We start from the raw sequence: 17837 nt of genomic DNA, 5'->3' as shown, positions 1-17837 counted from the left end.
AAAATAATGGAAACAGTACTGCTCACTGATGTTACTATTCCTTCTGGGCATTTAAGTTTGTAAGATGTTAGTATGTCATCAGCAGGACTGCTGGGAAACTCAGTTTATTTTCCTTCTGCTAAATGATGAGAGTTGTAATCCAGCAAAGCAAATATACCATACTTACCAACGTAACACAAGCCAGCTTCAGACCTCGAATGGTTTGACACCCGACGAATAATACCTTGAAAGAATGAGATCTGTTTATGCAGAGATGGACCTAATGCTTGAGTACATTCAACTCGTATTTACTGTGCTTACTTATATTATAATTGAAAATCCACACTTTTATTCATGCAACAGCACTATACAAATGTGGTTTCACCAATTTTATTCCAAATTTGAAATCAATTAATTATTAAATTACTAAATATTGCTCCCCTTTCAACAGGCTCCTCTCATCAGAATGAAGTGGCCATGGTTGTTGAATCCTGTTTTCAATTTACAAAGGACTGAGCGCACATGAACTTTATGATGAGCTTCAAAGAGCTCAGAAGTGAGTCAAATTTGCCAACAGCTAAAAACAATTGGATTTTTCAGTAATCTATGTGTGAAAAATGGGGCCCTGATTCCTACATTTATGAATATATCTTACTGTATCGTGGTGAAATTGGGGTTTTCTGTATATTTGCAGTGTATTGGCTGTTTTTAATTGTGCTATGTGTGCTAATGGTATAATATACTTGCTGGGTTTGCTGAATTACTCCATTCATGCATTTTGGATCAGAATCAGGTCAATAAATGAGAAACATGCAGTTGTGATGTCATAACAGACTAGACACCCTCCACCCAGCATGCTCAACTTATCAATGCATGGACTAGGCGGCCATCTTGGTCTCAGAGTTTAGAGCTCAGGCGCCACTCATGAGAGAGAGCCAATTACTGCAGTGAACTCGCTTTTGTAGACCAATCAGGAGTGAGGGGGGCCGCCTTGCCCTCATGATAGGATGAACACAGGGTGACCATTCTGCAGGCACAGGGGCTAGAGAAAAGTGGCCATAAATTCATTGAGAAGTGTGTGTGTGTGTGAGTGTAATGAATTTGTGCTTGTTTGTGGTTTTCTGTGCATTCATATGTAGATGAACATGTTCCTTTACGGCTCCAGATCTTTCTCCACCTTTGATTTCTAGAATTAGAATTCTCACGTTTTCCTGTGATGTTTTAGCCCCTTCAGGACTGTCTATCCCAGTGGTCTTATATTTTTCTTTAATCCCACCAACAAGGGAGCTACGGCTTTTTCATGGGTTACACACCAATTTGGGGAATAATCTGAGAGAGCTGGCGGCTCCAAAAGGATTTACATACTTGTAGCAGGGAGTTGGCCAAAGACCAAAGATGGTGTCTTTTCAAAAAAAAAAACCTGTCATCTGACTATTTGATTGGAGATGTGAAGATGCCAAAGTCTTCACACTTCTCTTTTGCCACTAGCAGCAATTTGACACACTAACAAATAACTCAAAATATACTCAACATATTGTGCCCTCCAGATGTTTGGAAACACCATAGGCATAGTGATTTGGACAATATCAGCATAAATGCTTGTCATTTGTGAAGACTTTGCATTGATAAGGGACAACATAAACTGAAAAAACCCTTCACTAGCTAAAAACGAATGATTTCAGAACAGAAAAATACTATGTGTTCTAATTGGTCTGTTGTGTACTTAACCTTAACAGGCAATCAATCGGTAAAGCTATGAAGGCATGCTGACCCAATAATCTGCAAAACAGAAACTCAAATTAAGTTTTATCAGTAATTAGGCACAACAGATGACTGTGGCGATCATATATTGCTATTAATATGTAATGAAAAACAAATTCATTATTGCTGGTCTTCACTGAAAGTTACATGAATGCATTTACACCAAAAAATGGCAAATATTTATGTTGATATTGTCCAAAATGTAACTTTGCCTAGGGCATTTCCAAACTTTTAGAGGGTATTGTAAACTGCAACCTAAACACGTACGCATAACTATGCTTAACTACGGCTCCAAAACTAGGGATAATTCACCCAGAAATGAAAATTCTGTCATCAATTACTCTTCCCCATGTCATTCCAAACCTGTATGTCTTTCTTTCTTTTCTTCAAAAGACATTTTGAAGAATGTTGGTAACCAACCTTTGATATTTTTTATGTTCCACAGAAGAAAGAAATTCACAGGTTTGGAACACGTGAGTACAGTAAATGATGAGATAATTTTCTATCCTTTAAGCATAATAATAAACATCCAATCCTCTGTGCTTTAGAAAATACAGACATCTATTTTCCAAAGCAGTTTTGGTCTTGTTTACACTATATTAGATCTCCATATATCTCTTTTTTTCTTTCTGTTGACAGTCATTAAATCCTGGAGCCCTGGTATACACAAACAACACTACATTTTGTGATGATCTGATATTACAGATCAGAGGAGATCCAGAGACGGCCTAGCCTCTTCTACCTAGAACAAGCTGTTTGTTTTACCACACAAACAAACCCGCGTGGCAAGTACACAAGAACCTAACCATCCTAATAAGCTGCGCTCTCTGTGACCCTGACCTCGCTCCACACATCCACCCACCCGAGCCTTTATTCCTCTCCTCCTCTGCTTCCTTTCCTCCATTAGCCAAGTAAAGGGGTCACATCTGATCACAGTTTGCCTTATTACATAAGCTCAGGAAAACAGTCCATTAGCAGCGCTGACAGTAACTATGGCCATCGCAGTGGTGCTAATGTCCTCGGGTCATTAGGCTCAGTTTGCTCGTGTCCACCCCTAAGGGTCACGGAACTGTTGCCGGGGATCATAGGTCACAGCCTTGCCGATTACTCGTAGCTAGGAAAGGGTTGTTTGGGTGAGATTGAGGCTGACCTTCGAGTCCCCTCCCCCGCTGCCGCACTCTCCCTTGTCGTACCACCATTTATTTTTCAGCTTGTCCAGCAGGCCCTGCTCATTCAGCTTTAACACCGCCAGGTTAACAGCACTTCTTCAAATGATAAACACATAGCTCGTAAGAAAAGGGACAGGTTCGTGAGAAATCTAATGAGACTGCAGCAACTTGCAGTTGCTCTTTTGTTAGGGGTCAATACAAAGGAGAGACCGGTTAACTGGTGAAGTGGTTGGACCGTTTGATTGGTTAATTGCGTCAGCTACTGGGTACAGACAGAAGCGTGTATGCAAGTGAGATGCGTGTGGTGCTGAGTGGACAGAGAGAAACAGAAAGAAGTGAGAGAAAGAAAAAGAAGTTGAGTGCTAGTGAGTGATGGGAAGGATGCAGGGACAGTCCGTTGCCAGGAGGACGAGAAACAGTTTATGGCATGACATGCATGGCAGCAGGCAGAACAGCGCTGGTGCAGAGAAAAAAAAAGCAATCCAACCACACAAACATTACAGAACTGTAATCACAGCACAAAGCGAAGGACAGAGAAGATAAAAAGAGGAAAGAAAAGGATGTAGGAAATCAACAGCAACAGGCATCACACTGTAAAAATGGACTGTAAATTAACAAGTTAAGTGACATTTCTGTAGAGAGAAACACGGTAAAACATTAACACAACATACATAACTAAAAGAAAAAAAAACTTGACACACAAGACACGGTTACCTTATCATTTACCGCAAGAGAAAGAGAGACAGGCAGAGTGAAAAACAAAAAAGAATAAAAAAAGAGTTTGAGATAGAGAGAATGAGAAAAGGTAGAAGGGTGAGAGAATAAGAATGAAAAACGAAACATGAACGAGACAGAGAGAAGAGAGAGATGGTGGAATCAGGGTAGGTGGAATACTATAACAACAGAGTAAATTGTTATATTATTCCACCCACCTTAATGCCGACCCTTTGGGCGTGGCCACGCCGTAGCCCTTGGAGTCCAGGTTCCCTCCCACCTTCATAGTGTCGCAAGGCTTTCTCTGTTCGATGTATTCGTTCATCGTGGACTCGAGCAGGAACGCAAACTTCCCCTTTGACTTGCGCACGCGAGCCACTCCGTCAGGGGTGGTCTTAACGAACACGGACGGCTCGGCGGACTTCATGTAAGACCACATCTTCTCATAGACAGCGATCTTTGAACGCTGAAAGAGAAAAAAGAAAGGAAATTAATGGAAATGATATTTTACTAAAAAGCTAAAATTTCTTGTCAGCAAGGATGGACTGGGACTCATCTTGTGACCTACACCGGCCCATCACAAGCAACGACTGATAATCCTCCATTATATTATTAGAAAATAGCTCATTTTTGTTACATATGTATCCTGTTGTATGCCAGGAGTGTTTCTAGCTTTTCATCAGTACACACGCCATTTGCTATGGTCAGCCATTTAAATGTGAATTAGATTTAAAACCAAAAAAAACATCATTTATATAAAAAAAAAATTGGCAAACAGCTGGTGTATGAGTGTATGCGTGAATGTGTTCTTCTTGAGTTTCAGGTGTCTCCCAACATGTATATCCAACCCCAGACACATTGTCAACTAAAGATTTCAAACTCTCCTCTCAATGAATCTTTTGTACAAGACCCTTCAGGGACTAAACTAAACCTGACAAGAGCAGAGTATAAAATCATGGTAAAAAAGAGCTCTTCATATAATCACTGCATATTTTCCTCACAAGAGGAAGAAACATCTGCGATGCTTACCCGTCTAAGGCCTTTCCTTTCAGTGACATTACAAACAAACTCTGACTACTGCATATAAAGAAAAAAAACTCAATATTTCAAAACACACAACATCCTTACACTCAGAATGCAGAGAATGAATGAAAGAACAGAAAATTATGGTTGTATTAATACTGTGAATCAGAACTTAAGTTTCATAAACTAAAATATTCTGTGTCCATTTCTTGCTAGACTAGATATAAATGGCCATGTAGTGGACAGGATATCTCTGGGGTAAACACACACACATACACCTACATTTATTAGGACAGACACACACACTCCTGCTTTTATAGGACATAGTTTTACACACTTACACTCACACATATCGTACGTAAGTAGGTTAACTTGACCTACAAACAGCTGGTGTATGAGTGAATGTACTTTTCTTGAGTTTTCAAGCACAGACTGTAGAATTCAAAGGGGGAAGTGTGCAATTTCTGTGCCACTAGTGACACAAAATAGAAATAAAATAAAAAAAATCCCTCTTTTCAGACATCTGCCATGAGTTGGATTATTGGATGAGTGATTATTCCCCAAAAATCTTGACCTCCAAAAATGCTGCTTTAAATATTGTAAATGAGAGCTAACTAGATACAATGATTAAAATGATTATCAGTGATTAAAAACTTAATAATAATAACTTAAAAAATAATAATTCCTGTGGTGGCATGGCTGAATTTTCAGCATCATTTCTCCAGTCTTCAGTGTCACATGATCCTTCGGAAATCAGATTTCTTCAGAAATCTAATTTGATTTCATGACCAAGTAACATTTTTTTTTTAATCAATGTTCTTATTATCAATTGTTGATGTTTGTATTGATGCTTAGTATTTGTGGAAACTGATACATTGTTTTTTAAGGATTCTTTGATGAACAGAAAGTTCAAAAGAATAGCATTAGTTTGAAATTGATTATTTTAGTCTTTACTGTCACTTTTGATCAATTAAATGCAGCCTTGCTAAATAAAATAACCATATGGGCCACTTTATGTTAAGTTTATGGTGTTTTTGCATCCTTTATTAAGTTTGAAAGAGTCCATCCTCCATGAAAAAGAGTACCGGTGTAACCCCTCCATTTGCAGCGCTTGCTCCAAGCGGGGCGTGAACCTGGGCCCGTCTGCATGGGAGCGCCTCTTGAGATCAGGGGAGTGAGGTTTACATGCACAGCTCTTACCGGCCTACGTCCATTACACTCACCCCCCTAAATCTCACTCCAATCCGGGTCACGGCACCAACGTAGCCCCTCCAGTTTGCACTGCCCGCTCCAAGGGAAGTGAGTTGTACATGCACAGCTCTAACCGACCTACGTCCGTTACACCAGCACAACAATTTCTCCTTTTGTATTCCATGGAAGAAAAAAAGTCATCAATTATGGAATAACATGGGTGATTATTCCTTTAAATCACTTTACTTGTGGGGTCTGTTGGCTGCCACACTATATCCACATTGTTTTGTTTTTTACCTAAACTCAAAATCTAAACTCAAACCAGCATCACACTTATTAGATAAGCTGACTTCATTACTTGCTAGAGCAGACAGGAAACAAAATTCGTTTATGTTTTTTATTGCTGCAACAATCAGATATGAACACAAGGTGGAGACTGTCTCCACATCACATTCTGTCCAGCTCTGTGTCAGCTGCTCTCCTGTCATCTCTGCTCTGATCCAGTGTGTTAACAGATGACAACTCATGAAAGAGAGAAGAGCAGAAGGGCACCTCATTTCATGTGTTCTCTCTCTCAAACTCTGACTCCAATCAATCTATAGTGGGTCTGCAAGGTGACGGTGACTGTGTGAGTGACTGATTACGTGTGTGTATGAGTGCGTGTATATGTATATCTGCTTTCACACACACATTAGCGAGTAATCGTGACATTAAGGTGAAATGACAGGATGAGCTCATCAGCAGTGGTGTATCTGGGTCATCTTAAAACTGCCCTGTTCCCTGTCATCTCAGAACACACATGCACACACATGCACACACACTCTGCCTCTGGCTAACTCCCTTGAAAACGGTATCTGGTTAAGATTCAGTAAAACATGTTTTCAGTCAAAAATGATTTCATGTCTGTGGTGACATTTCTTTGTCAGATTGCCAGTTGACTGTCATCATATTTTATTGTCAGAATTTCTTGCAGGTAAATGCACACAAATATGTGCTTTCCTTTAGATTATGTAGTGTAATATTCAAGTTTTTTAACACCGTGTCTACACCAGACATGAGTGGTGCAACGCAACAAGAACACAAGAAGCAAATAGAACCCATTATATAATCAGTGATGTATAATCTACACTGGTTGCGGCACGACACGATAAATCTGACAGTGAACTGATGTCCCATTCTATTTCCGATGTACTCCAAGTGCTCACGCTGCCTCTGACACAAAGAACAAATAGATTTGCAACAGTCGCTTTGTTGCGTAGATTGTAGACAGCTTCAAGCTGTTGCGGCGGCTGAACCAGTTCACCAAATTAGACTGAATTTTCTGAAACAGTTTGTGTCAAGCATATATCTACAAGTTACTCAATCAAAACTCACTTTCAGATGTGTAGAAAATGCTGTATTACTGTTACTACAAATAAACCGGAAATTGAGGGTAATGCGTATATGATGTCACAGGTGATGCAATGACACGGGCCATTACACTGGTTAAAACATTTGTTAAAACATTTAAACATTGTTGGAAATATTTGGGATAAAGTACACAAGTCAACAAAATATATAACATTGTTATAGCATTTTTTTTTTTTTGGGGGGGGGTGTTCCAAAAAGCTTAAATATTGTGCCTTTTAAATTAAGCAAAAGTAACAGTAAAAACTTTTACATTCTTACTTTTTTTTTTTTTTTTTAAATTTCTGTTCTTTTCATCAAAGAATACTGAAAAAAATGTATAACGGTTTCCATAAAATTATTAAACAGCACAACTGTTTTCAGCATTGATAATAAGAAATGTTTCTTGAGCACCAAATCAGCATGTGGATCATGTGACACTGAAAACTGGAGTAAATTTAGCTTTGACATTACAGGAATAAATTACATTTTGCTCTATTTTTGATTAACTAAATGTAGTCTTAGTGAGCATAAGAGACTTCTTTTAAAAAAAAATTAAAAATCATACTAACCCCAAACATTTGAACGGTAGTGTATATGTAAATAAGGTCAAGATATGGTTGGGATACTGAAAAACCCTGGCAATTTTTTACTATTATCAATAACCACACCAGTTTATTTCCTCGTTTTGGCTAAAAATGGCGGTGATATTGCATTTGATAGAACATTTCTATTGCTGTCCTACCCTGAAGAACTCTTTGGTGGAACCGGAGTCGAGCGTTCCGTAGGCGATCTCAGTCTGCTTGGCCAGGTCTTCTGCGCTCTCTATAGGCGAGACCATCCTTTCCACAGTCAGGAAAGCAGCCAAATTGGCTGTGTAGGATGAAATGATGATCAGAGTGAAGAACCACCACACACCTCCAACAATTCGGCCAGACAGAGACCTGAGAGAGAGGGGGAGAGAGGGAGAGAGACAGAGAGACATAGGAGAGCAAACAAATTCCCTGTGAAAGGTTAACAATTAATACAGACATATTAAAGCAATTGCTGGTGATGAAAGATGCATGTCTTCAAGCAATGGACAAAACACTCAATGTACAATCGAAGCTTCTGTTTGGACAGGTCTCTCTAATGAAGGGCCCGCAGAAAGATGAGAATGAGGACAGGGTCACAAAGATCACCTCAAGAATGAAAGACACGAATCCATGAGGAATTTGGTGAGTAAGACAGGCAGGAGAATCAAATGACTGATTAGAAGAATGATGGAATGAGTGAAGAGGGCTGACACTCCTCCACTGAAACAGTTTATAAACACCAAACTGCTGACAGTAAAATAGAGACATGCAGCAAGAACACGGTAGCCCTCCAAGAAAGAGAGAAAGACAGTGAAAGAGAGAAAATCTGTACATTTTACAGTCAACACATGGTGAATATAAATTATTTTAGTTGGTGTCCAGCATAGCTTAAAACAGTGGTTCTCAAAGTGTAAGGCAGTATGTTTGAAACAACATGATAATGAGTAAATAACTGAATTTTCATTTTAGGATGAACTAACCCCTTATCATTTCACCTGCAAAGCAGTATCATTTGTTTATTTATTCATTTATTTCTGGATATCATAAAAGACATTTCCTGTTTTTTAATATATTTAATATATTTATATTATACTTTTTTCAGTGAAGACTAATTTTTCATAATTTCACCCGCTGGATCATTATCTAAAACATGCAGTTTTCATTGTTATTACATTTAAGAATTACAATTAAACAGCAAATGTTTGAGTAAAAACGTGCTTCATACAAAAGCATCTGTTAAAACTGTCACTGTAGGTGCCAAAACTTGGCAGCAATACTGACAGATGATCATTGGGCTGAAGGTGAAGCAAAAGTATGAAAAAAAATATTGAGAACCACTGACTTAAAACAAGCTGTATTTCAAGAGGAAAAGAGGAGATCAAGACAGGAACAGTTTTGCAATACTGCAATATATTGCGACTGACGAGTGATTGAGTGAATGAATGAAGTGACACGATGATAGAATGAGTTAAGGGTCAAGAGATAAGCTTTAGCTTACTGAAAAGTGAAACACCCCTAGTAAAATAACATATATGCACCATGAAAGACAAGACAACCATAAAATGCAAAGATGATGGGAGAGAGAAAGATGAGGATGGAGAGACAAGCACGGGCTAAATAATACACCAACCTTGGCGAGATATCGCATCCTTGCTGCATGAAAGCTCCAAGAGAGAACCAGAGACTGTTAAAGATGCCAAAGTCGTTGGGTGGGTCAGGTGGCGTTTGCGGATCCTTCGCCTCTTCGTTCTCGTCCAGGTGCCATTCGTATGGACTGAAACGACTCACCAGGAAGAGAACCACGCTCACACCGATATATGCAAAAACGATACACATCCAGATCTCATAGGCCAGTGGATCCAGAAATGAGAAGACTCCTGGTTTGGACTTCTGTGGTTTCTTGATCATGATGGAAATGCCGAGACTCATGAAGGGCTTGGAGAAATCTATCACTTCCTCCCGGACAAGGGTTATAGTGAGAGGAGCCACAGCTATATCTGCCCTCTGGAAACATGGAACACAGTAACTCTCAGTTCATAGTACAAGAAAAAACAATGTCATGGTGTGATCATGGAAATGTGATTAGATAGTCTAACATTTTCAGAGTCTAATGACAATAAAAATGCAGAATTAGGGAGTGAACCAGTTGTTTTACTACAACATTTTCACAAGGTTCACGAGAGCAAGTAAAGGAGAACCTTTGGTACACTCTTTACAATTAACTGTATTTTGTAACTGTATGTAGCAGAATGTTACCATGTACTTCTGTCCCATAATGCCTTCTTGTCTCCATCTGCTTATGAAAGCAACTCAAAACTCAATTTAAAATTCAACAATATAACTAAATAGAAATTCATAATATAACATTGTGTGTAGGAATGCCTTCAATTCTGGCCAGTACAGAGAAGCTAAGAAATATTGTCATGACATGGACAATAAATAGTTTATGATAAATGCCTGACCATATAAATTTATATTAAATATATATATATATATATATATATATATATATATATATATATATATATATATATATATATATATACGATAAGGTTCATTTGTTAACATTAGTTAATGCATTAACTAACATGAACTAACAATGAGCAATACATTTGTTAACTTGGTTAATAACAATAAAGCTGTTCATTGTTCATTTTAGTTTACAGTGAATTAACTAATGTTAACAAATACAAAGATTAATAAATGCTGTAGAAGTACAGTTCATGAATATCATTATTCATGTTAACTAATGTAGTTAACTAATGTTAACTAATGAAAACTTATTGTGTTACCAAAAAAAGATTCAGTTAAACACTCTTCACCTGAGATTATTAAATGATATGTGTCTCATATACTCAGGATATGTTGAATAGCACACAGAAACAAAACAAAAGCATAGACACACACACACACACACACACACACACACACACACACACACACACACACACACACACACACACACACACACACACACACACACACACACACTTCTCTTAAGAGATTAGGTTGTGTTGTTTAACCTTAACAGCAACCAGGAACCAAATGGGCGGAGCTGTTCTTTTTCCTTTTTTTAAAATAAATGTGTTTTGAATGGCTTTACTCATAGTGCCTCACCAACATGCAGAGAAACACTACTTCGGAGCTTGACTGTGTAAAAACACTGACCATGACCAAAGACTTGGGTGATGTCAGCAACACCAGGAGAAATTATGTAAAAATCACATTACAGTGTCAAAATAAACATGTGACACAGGAAAGAATGTTAAGAATAACTCTGACAAGCACCAAACTCAAAAATCTCAAACAGCTTTGTTGTATTAAAAGATCCTGTATGATACATTTCGAAACCTGCAAAGAAAAATAAAGCGTGATTCTGTGACTTTTATTTTGACAGAGCAGTCAGTGATTAAATATGAGGCCTCCTAAGTGTTGCTGGCTTCACACAGCCACCATCCCACCACCAAAACTTTCCTATTGCAGGATCATTTTTCCTAGAACTCACCCCATATACCAACTCCCCCACCATGCCGTTCCAGGTCTTGGTCTCAGGGTCGCGTGCTCCATATTTCCCATCAGCTACAATGGACAGTTTGTACTTTATGCCCACGTGCTTTGCGATTTCTGATGCCAAGTCTACACAGTAGCCCTCATAGCGATCATTTCCATCCAACTGCATATAATTCCTCTTGTACATTACATATGGAGCTTCCTGTTAACCAAATCAGATGAGGTTCAGCTGGCTTTCAGACTGACAGCCCAGAAAACACAAAAAATCATTAAGTCTGCAATCATGCTGATATGTCTCTCAGTCTCTCTCTCTCACACACACACACATTCACACCTATTTCATTCTTACTCATTCACACAAACACATACTGAAATATAAACATGCATTGTAAGTCTCATAACAGCAATGTGACCAACGGCCAAGCTACCAAACAAACAACAGCTGTGAGGGAGGCTAGTTCGAGTTTAAACTGGGTTTTGGGTTTGTGGACGGTACTATTCAGTGGTGGAATCTGATTTCTCAAAGTGGAGATAGAAAAAGAGAGCTGCAGGTCCTCTCATTAGTAAACTAGAGTCATTCGTCAGTCTGAAGCAAGCAAGTTTAAGGGGGCTCTACTTAAAAAAACTCACACATGTACGTGTACAGTGCATGCAGGTGGGTTAAAGATGGTGGCAGAGGTTTTCTCACATGTGTGTGTGCTTTTAACTATTTTAATCAGGCCAAAAGTTAACATGAATGATGATGAAACTGATGAATCTCTAACATTAAAAGCAGAACAAAATTATGCTTTAATAGCATCAGATCAAACTCTAGTTTTTCTTTCATCTTTTTTACAAACTGGTCCATCTAAAATTATCATCTGTTTTTTCAGTCAGTTTATATGAGATTTCTATACACATTTAGAATCCAATCTATGCAGAATAAAACAATTTTTTCACAAATTCTTATTAAGCTAATTGTCTAATTAACCTAAGATTTATTTCTTTCACTTTCTGTATCTACTTATGAGATCATCATAGGCAGAGTCAGAAAGAGGTCATCATCACTTTTAAATGTAACATAAGGCAAACCTTGTGGTACATTTAAATATGACTTTGCTTCTGTGACTAACTAAATTTAGTGAAATATGTTTATGTAATTCTGACTGGTCTTATAAATGTTCACTTTTCTAATGAATGTAATGTACATGTACTAAAATAACTACTCCTTATTGACAGTTCTGAAGTTCATTTTATTTTTTACTCACTAAGATTTGGTTTTTGTGACCTTCAGGTTATGCATTATTCAAAAGATTAATTACCATATTCTCCTTTTAATTAATATTCTTTCAGTTTCATCTCAGTCCTCGCCTCTCTCCCCCCTGCCCTCAAGTTCTTAGAGTTCTTCATTAAGGATGTAATTATGAAACTGTTTAAGCCCAGCTGTAATCACTCTACAGCCCCAACCAATTCACTCCCAGCATTTGGTTCAATTAACACGTGTTTGTTTAAACACAGTGAGTCGTCCAACGTAACATGTCCAGTAGGCAAAACATTTCCACGTGCATAAACTAGCACATGTCCTGTTTGAAATGCTCTAGATTAAGAAGTTCTGCATTTCTTGTTAAAGGTGCAATGTATCATACTTTCTGTCTGCTAGAGGTCGCTAGAGGCCCATTCAAAACAAAGTCGTAGCTTGATGATGCCAAGTTTGAGCGCGGAATATTGGGACATGTGGTCTTCACCTCAATGGCCGGTGGAAAAGAATTGGGATAGGACTCGGGAAGAAATCATGTTCATGGATGAGATTATTAATGTTACTGTAGTATGAAGCAGAGCAGGACGGATTGTGGTGTGGGAGCTGAACGAGGCCGCTGGAGCGATTGCGCAACAAACGCCTCACGAGCAGTGGAACTTTTATTATGACACAGTCGCCGGCGCCGCTTCCGCTTCCGCTTTTCCGGTCATGAGTATGAGATAACGCAGTGCTGTTTATCATATTAGATACATTTGAGTGTGTTGAAAATGATGTAATAATGTTACTTTGTTGTGCGTTCGCTCTGCGGCTGCGAGACACTTGTTTGAGACACACTGCAGTAACCTAGATTGATTTTAGAATATCATATTAAATGCTGGATGGCTTGTGTTGATACTGTAAATGGCATGCAATTAATTTTAAAACATATTGCATGATGGAGAAAATTATGTATTACTGTTACTAAAAATAAAGCTGCATCTGATTATGCTATGTTAGCTACTTCACAAAATAGTGTTTTTCTCTGAGGCATGGTAAAGCATGGTACTCGCAAAAAAAACAAAAAAAAAATCAAGAAAATTCGATTTAAAGAATAAGATTAAACATGTTGAGCTATATAAAAATAATTAGTTTTCTGTCTATAAATATATCTTGTCTATTAAAACATGTAAATATTAAAGTGTCTTTGGTGTTTCCATGGTTTCTACAAAATAAAACCGGAAACCGAGGGTAACGCGGGTATGACGCAATTGACAGGCGACTTCTCACACGTCCTGTAGCCTTGGTTAAAAATTAAATTTTCTCACGATTTACAAACAGTTGCAAACATTTGGGATATTGTAAGTACTCAAGTGAACAAAATATATAACAGTGGCCTAGTGGTTTTTGGATATTTTACTGCAAAATTCTTACATATTGCACCTTTAATTGTTAATATATGGGATGGACAGATAAAGTCAATTTGAAAAGAAGTAAAATCCAAATTAAAGTAAAATTGTTTTTGAAATTGTATAAAACAACAGTTCACTCAAATATATTCACCATTTTGTTTTGGTTGGGAGTTACAAAATTAGGGCTGCTTGGTCAGATTTTCTATTTTTAGTGAAACAAAACTGCAGCTGTTTGTCACTGGATTTATCTCAACAGTAGCAGTACATTTGTATGCATTTAATTTTGTAATATTACTGAAGCGTAATATTGAATGGAAAGGTTCTGAGCTGGTTCCAAACCACAACTCGTATTCATGTGGCACTTGAATAACCACTAATAAATTAAAGAAATATGTAAAAGCCAATCTAAGGAAAAAATTTTACTTGTATTGATTTCCTATTAAGTGGACACTGCTCACACTCGCTTACCCAGCTCACATTCATCGCTTCTGCTGGGAAGATTAAACCTTTTTTTTGGGATTTAAATAATGAACTGTCTGCACCTAATGGGCACATTTGATTGGACAGCTGGGAATAAAAAACAGGACTTCAGCTAGAAAACGTAGAGAACATCTGAACTCTGCAGGGGGTGTAAAACAAAACACTACACTTTGCTTCTTTTTCTGATGTTTACTATTTCACATCATGTGTGAGAAAACCATCAGCCAATTTTTGTGTGCGTGTGTCTTTATGCACACTGTCACTTGCATCCAGCCCGGCATCTCAGTCGTTCAGTACTTACGTTTGGTGGAGTGAAAGAAGCAGAGAAAGGAATATTCTAACCTATTTCTTACCAAAGCCAGTATTGTGATGTCACTGCTACAATAGGCCACTGGAATGGAACTGAAAATGCTTTGGCACTCACACGGATACAGTTGAAACACTCTTCTGTGATCGACTGTTTCAACATGTAGTGAGTGAGTGCAAAGCAAAGCAAAACAGAAAAACATTCTGCCCCCCCCAGGATGCAATGCAACTGTGTCACTAAACCTGAGAGGGCAGAAGGGATCATGGTTCAGCATATTTAAAAGCAGCTTTAGATAGTGTACCATAATAGTAGTGACCACAATGGTTCTGTTTTCCACAGAGGAGGACTCGTTGGTAACCTGCTGCTCCACTATATAAACAAATTTCTCATATTCATTCCAGTAGCCAATCTGCAAGGGAAAGAAACAGCAAAAGCATAAATAGAATCAATCAATCACAGTCAACCGATAAAAGAAATGGAGCAATGCAGAAAGAGAATGACTCAGTAGAAACATGATCTCATGAATGATGGAGGAGGAAAGCAAGTCTGAGGGTAGCTGGAGCATTCAAGTGCACGTTAAAGGGGTCATAGCATGAGAAATACAATTTTCCTTGATTGTTTAAGATAAAATAGTTATTTGTACTATTAAAAAAAATAGCTACTGTTAAAAAATGAAAGAAATGGGCAACAAATTGAACATTTAATGACAAGGGTCTTAAAGAGGGCAGTAAAATGGCAATAAAAAACCTCAATTGCTTAACTCTTTCCCCACCAGTGTTTTTTTAAAAAGCTGCCAGCCATCGCCAGCATTTCTGATCATTTTCACAAAAATTCATGGCCCCCAGAATTTCTTGTTGTACGAATGTCTGAACAATATATCAAAAGAAAGAACAGAGCCTCTGCTTAAAGGGTTAGTTCACCCAAAAATGAAAATTCTGTCATTTATTACTTACCCTCATGCCGTTCCACACCTGTAAGACCTTCGTTCATCTTCAGAACACAAATTAAGATATTTTAGTTGAAATCCGATGGCTCCGTGAGGCCTCCATAGGGAGCAATGGACATTTCCTCTCTCAAGATCCATAAAGGTACTAAAAACATATTTAAATCGGTTCATGTGAGTACAGTGGTTCAATATTAATATTATAAATCGATGAGAATATTTTTGGAGCCAAAAAAAACTAAATAACAACTTATTTAGTGATGGCCGATTTTAAAACAATGCTTCAGGAAGATCCGGAGCACAAATGAATCAGTGTATCGAATCTGCTGTTCGGAGCGCCAAAGTCACGTGATTTCAGCCGTTGGCAGTTTGACATGCGATCTGAATCATGATCTGAAGCAGTGTTTTGAAATCGGCCATCACTATATAAGTCGTTATTTTGTTTTTTTGGCACACCAAAAATATTCTCATCGCTTTATAATATTAATATTGAACCACTGTACTCACATGAACTGATTTAAATATGTTTTTAGTACATTAATGGATCTTGAGAGAGGAAATGTCATTGCTGGCTATGGAGTCTCACTGAGCCATCGGATTTCAACAAAAATATTTTAATTTGCATTCTGAAAATGAACAAAGGTCTTACAGGTGTGGAAAGGGAAAAATGACATTATTTTCATTTTCGGGTGAACTAACTTTTTAATGGCGGGAATCATTGTGTCATAAAAGATGGAAAATTCCATTAATGGTGGGGAAACAATTAATAATGACTGTTTTTGGAGAAAATTTTAAACACAAAATAAAAACATATACATAATATATATATATATACACACACATATACACACTCACCGGCCACCTGTTCAACTGCTTGTTAACGCAAATGTCTAATCAGCCAATCACATGGCAGCAACTCATTTGCATGCATTTAGACATGTGCTGCATCCCAATTCACCTACTTTTACTATGCCCTAAAAGTATGTACTCTTTTTGTGAAGAAAAAGTACATACTTTTGAGTGTGTAGCAAAAGAGTAGACAATTTTGGGACATATTATCACGTCATACAATTGCATCTTTAATGGCTGCTCTCTGCTACATCCTGACCGTAAACTGGCCTGTCAATCATATTGTCACAGTTAAAATCCTCCACATTTCATTTCATTTCCTACTGTATCGGAGAAAAATGCAGTAGCACATTGATCTGCAGTCGCGGGTCTTTCATATGGAGAACTCTCCACATATTAATGCATAATGATGCATTTAAAAGTTTTTTTATAATTTAAGTTTTTTCAGGAAAGACTGATTATTAGTCACTCAAACCTTTATCTAAACCTCTCACAGTCAGTTGCACATAGGCTATCCACCATGTTTTGTAGTTTTTAAATACTTTTTACTTGTGTTTTTTAGTTCTGAACCGAAATTCTCATCCAACGCGCAATGGGTTGTGAGCAATATTATCCTTTATAGTGTGCACGGATCCACACTTCGAAAATCTACTGGAAATAGTAGACCATCCGGGGACTTCTGGCATACTCTTTTCAACATTCTATGCTTTGGGACACACTTACTGTAATCTCATACACTTCTTAGGATGATTCTGACTTTGAACATGTCATGGTTGTTGGTACAAGACAGGCTAGTGTTTTTTTTTTCCAGAAACTGCTGATTTACTGGGATTTTCACACACAACCATCACTAGAGTTTGCAGAGAATGGTCCAAAAAAGAGAAAATATCCAGTGAATGGCAGTTCTGTGGGCAAAAATGCCTTGTTGATGCCAGAGGTCAGAAAAGAATGTGCAGACTGGTTTGATCTGATAGAAAGGCAACAAAAACTTACTCATTACAACCGAGGTATGCAGAAGAGCATCTCTGAATGCAAAACGCATCGAACCTTGAAGCTGATGTGCTACAGGAGACCAAACCGGGTGCCACTCCTGTCAGCTAAGAAGAGGAAACTCTGCAGCTACACTGCATGAGGAATGAGGAATGTTTTCAGCGTTATGTTGAATCTATGCCATGAAGAATTAAGGCAATAGTGGGAAGTGGGTCCAACCCAGTACCTGCTAGCAAGGTGTGTACCTAATTTAGTGGCCGGTAAGTGTATACACACACACGCATATATGTATATATATATATGTATATATATATGTATATATGTATATATATATG

At 37.9% G+C, this 17837-nt stretch overlaps 1 protein-coding gene across 20 annotated transcripts in view; it reads right to left on the bottom strand.

The window, feature by feature from the left end:
- The window catches only part of gria3a (glutamate receptor, ionotropic, AMPA 3a), a 67670-nt gene that overhangs the window by 15235 nt on the left and 34598 nt on the right, over positions 1-17837 (bottom strand). For 9 of the 20 annotated variants that reach the window (XR_010896948.1, XM_067407459.1, XM_067407457.1 and 6 more), the window contains 5 exons: positions 15022-15129; positions 11304-11510; positions 9429-9802; positions 7969-8167; positions 3842-4089 (listed from right to left, as the gene is read on the bottom strand). Coding sequence is in view for 17 of the 20 variants with exons in the window: in XM_067407459.1 (XP_067263560.1) it covers positions 3842-4089; positions 7969-8167; positions 9429-9802; positions 11304-11510; positions 15022-15129 (1136 nt within the window). In the remaining 3 variants the exon portion in view is untranslated. Of the gene's footprint in view, positions 1-166; positions 3006-3841; positions 4090-7968; positions 8168-9428; positions 9803-11303; positions 11511-15021; positions 15130-17837 lie in introns of those variants that run through there. The other 11 variants (XM_067407452.1, XM_067407453.1, XM_067407451.1 and 8 more) reach the window with 4 other exon arrangements.

Source organism: Chanodichthys erythropterus, chromosome 13 (assembly GCF_024489055.1).
Source record: "Chanodichthys erythropterus isolate Z2021 chromosome 13, ASM2448905v1, whole genome shotgun sequence".
Taxonomy (NCBI): Eukaryota; Metazoa; Chordata; class Actinopteri; order Cypriniformes; family Xenocyprididae; genus Chanodichthys; species Chanodichthys erythropterus.
Note: the sequence above shows the minus strand (reverse complement) of the source record. Positions and strands in the feature narration are given on the sequence as shown.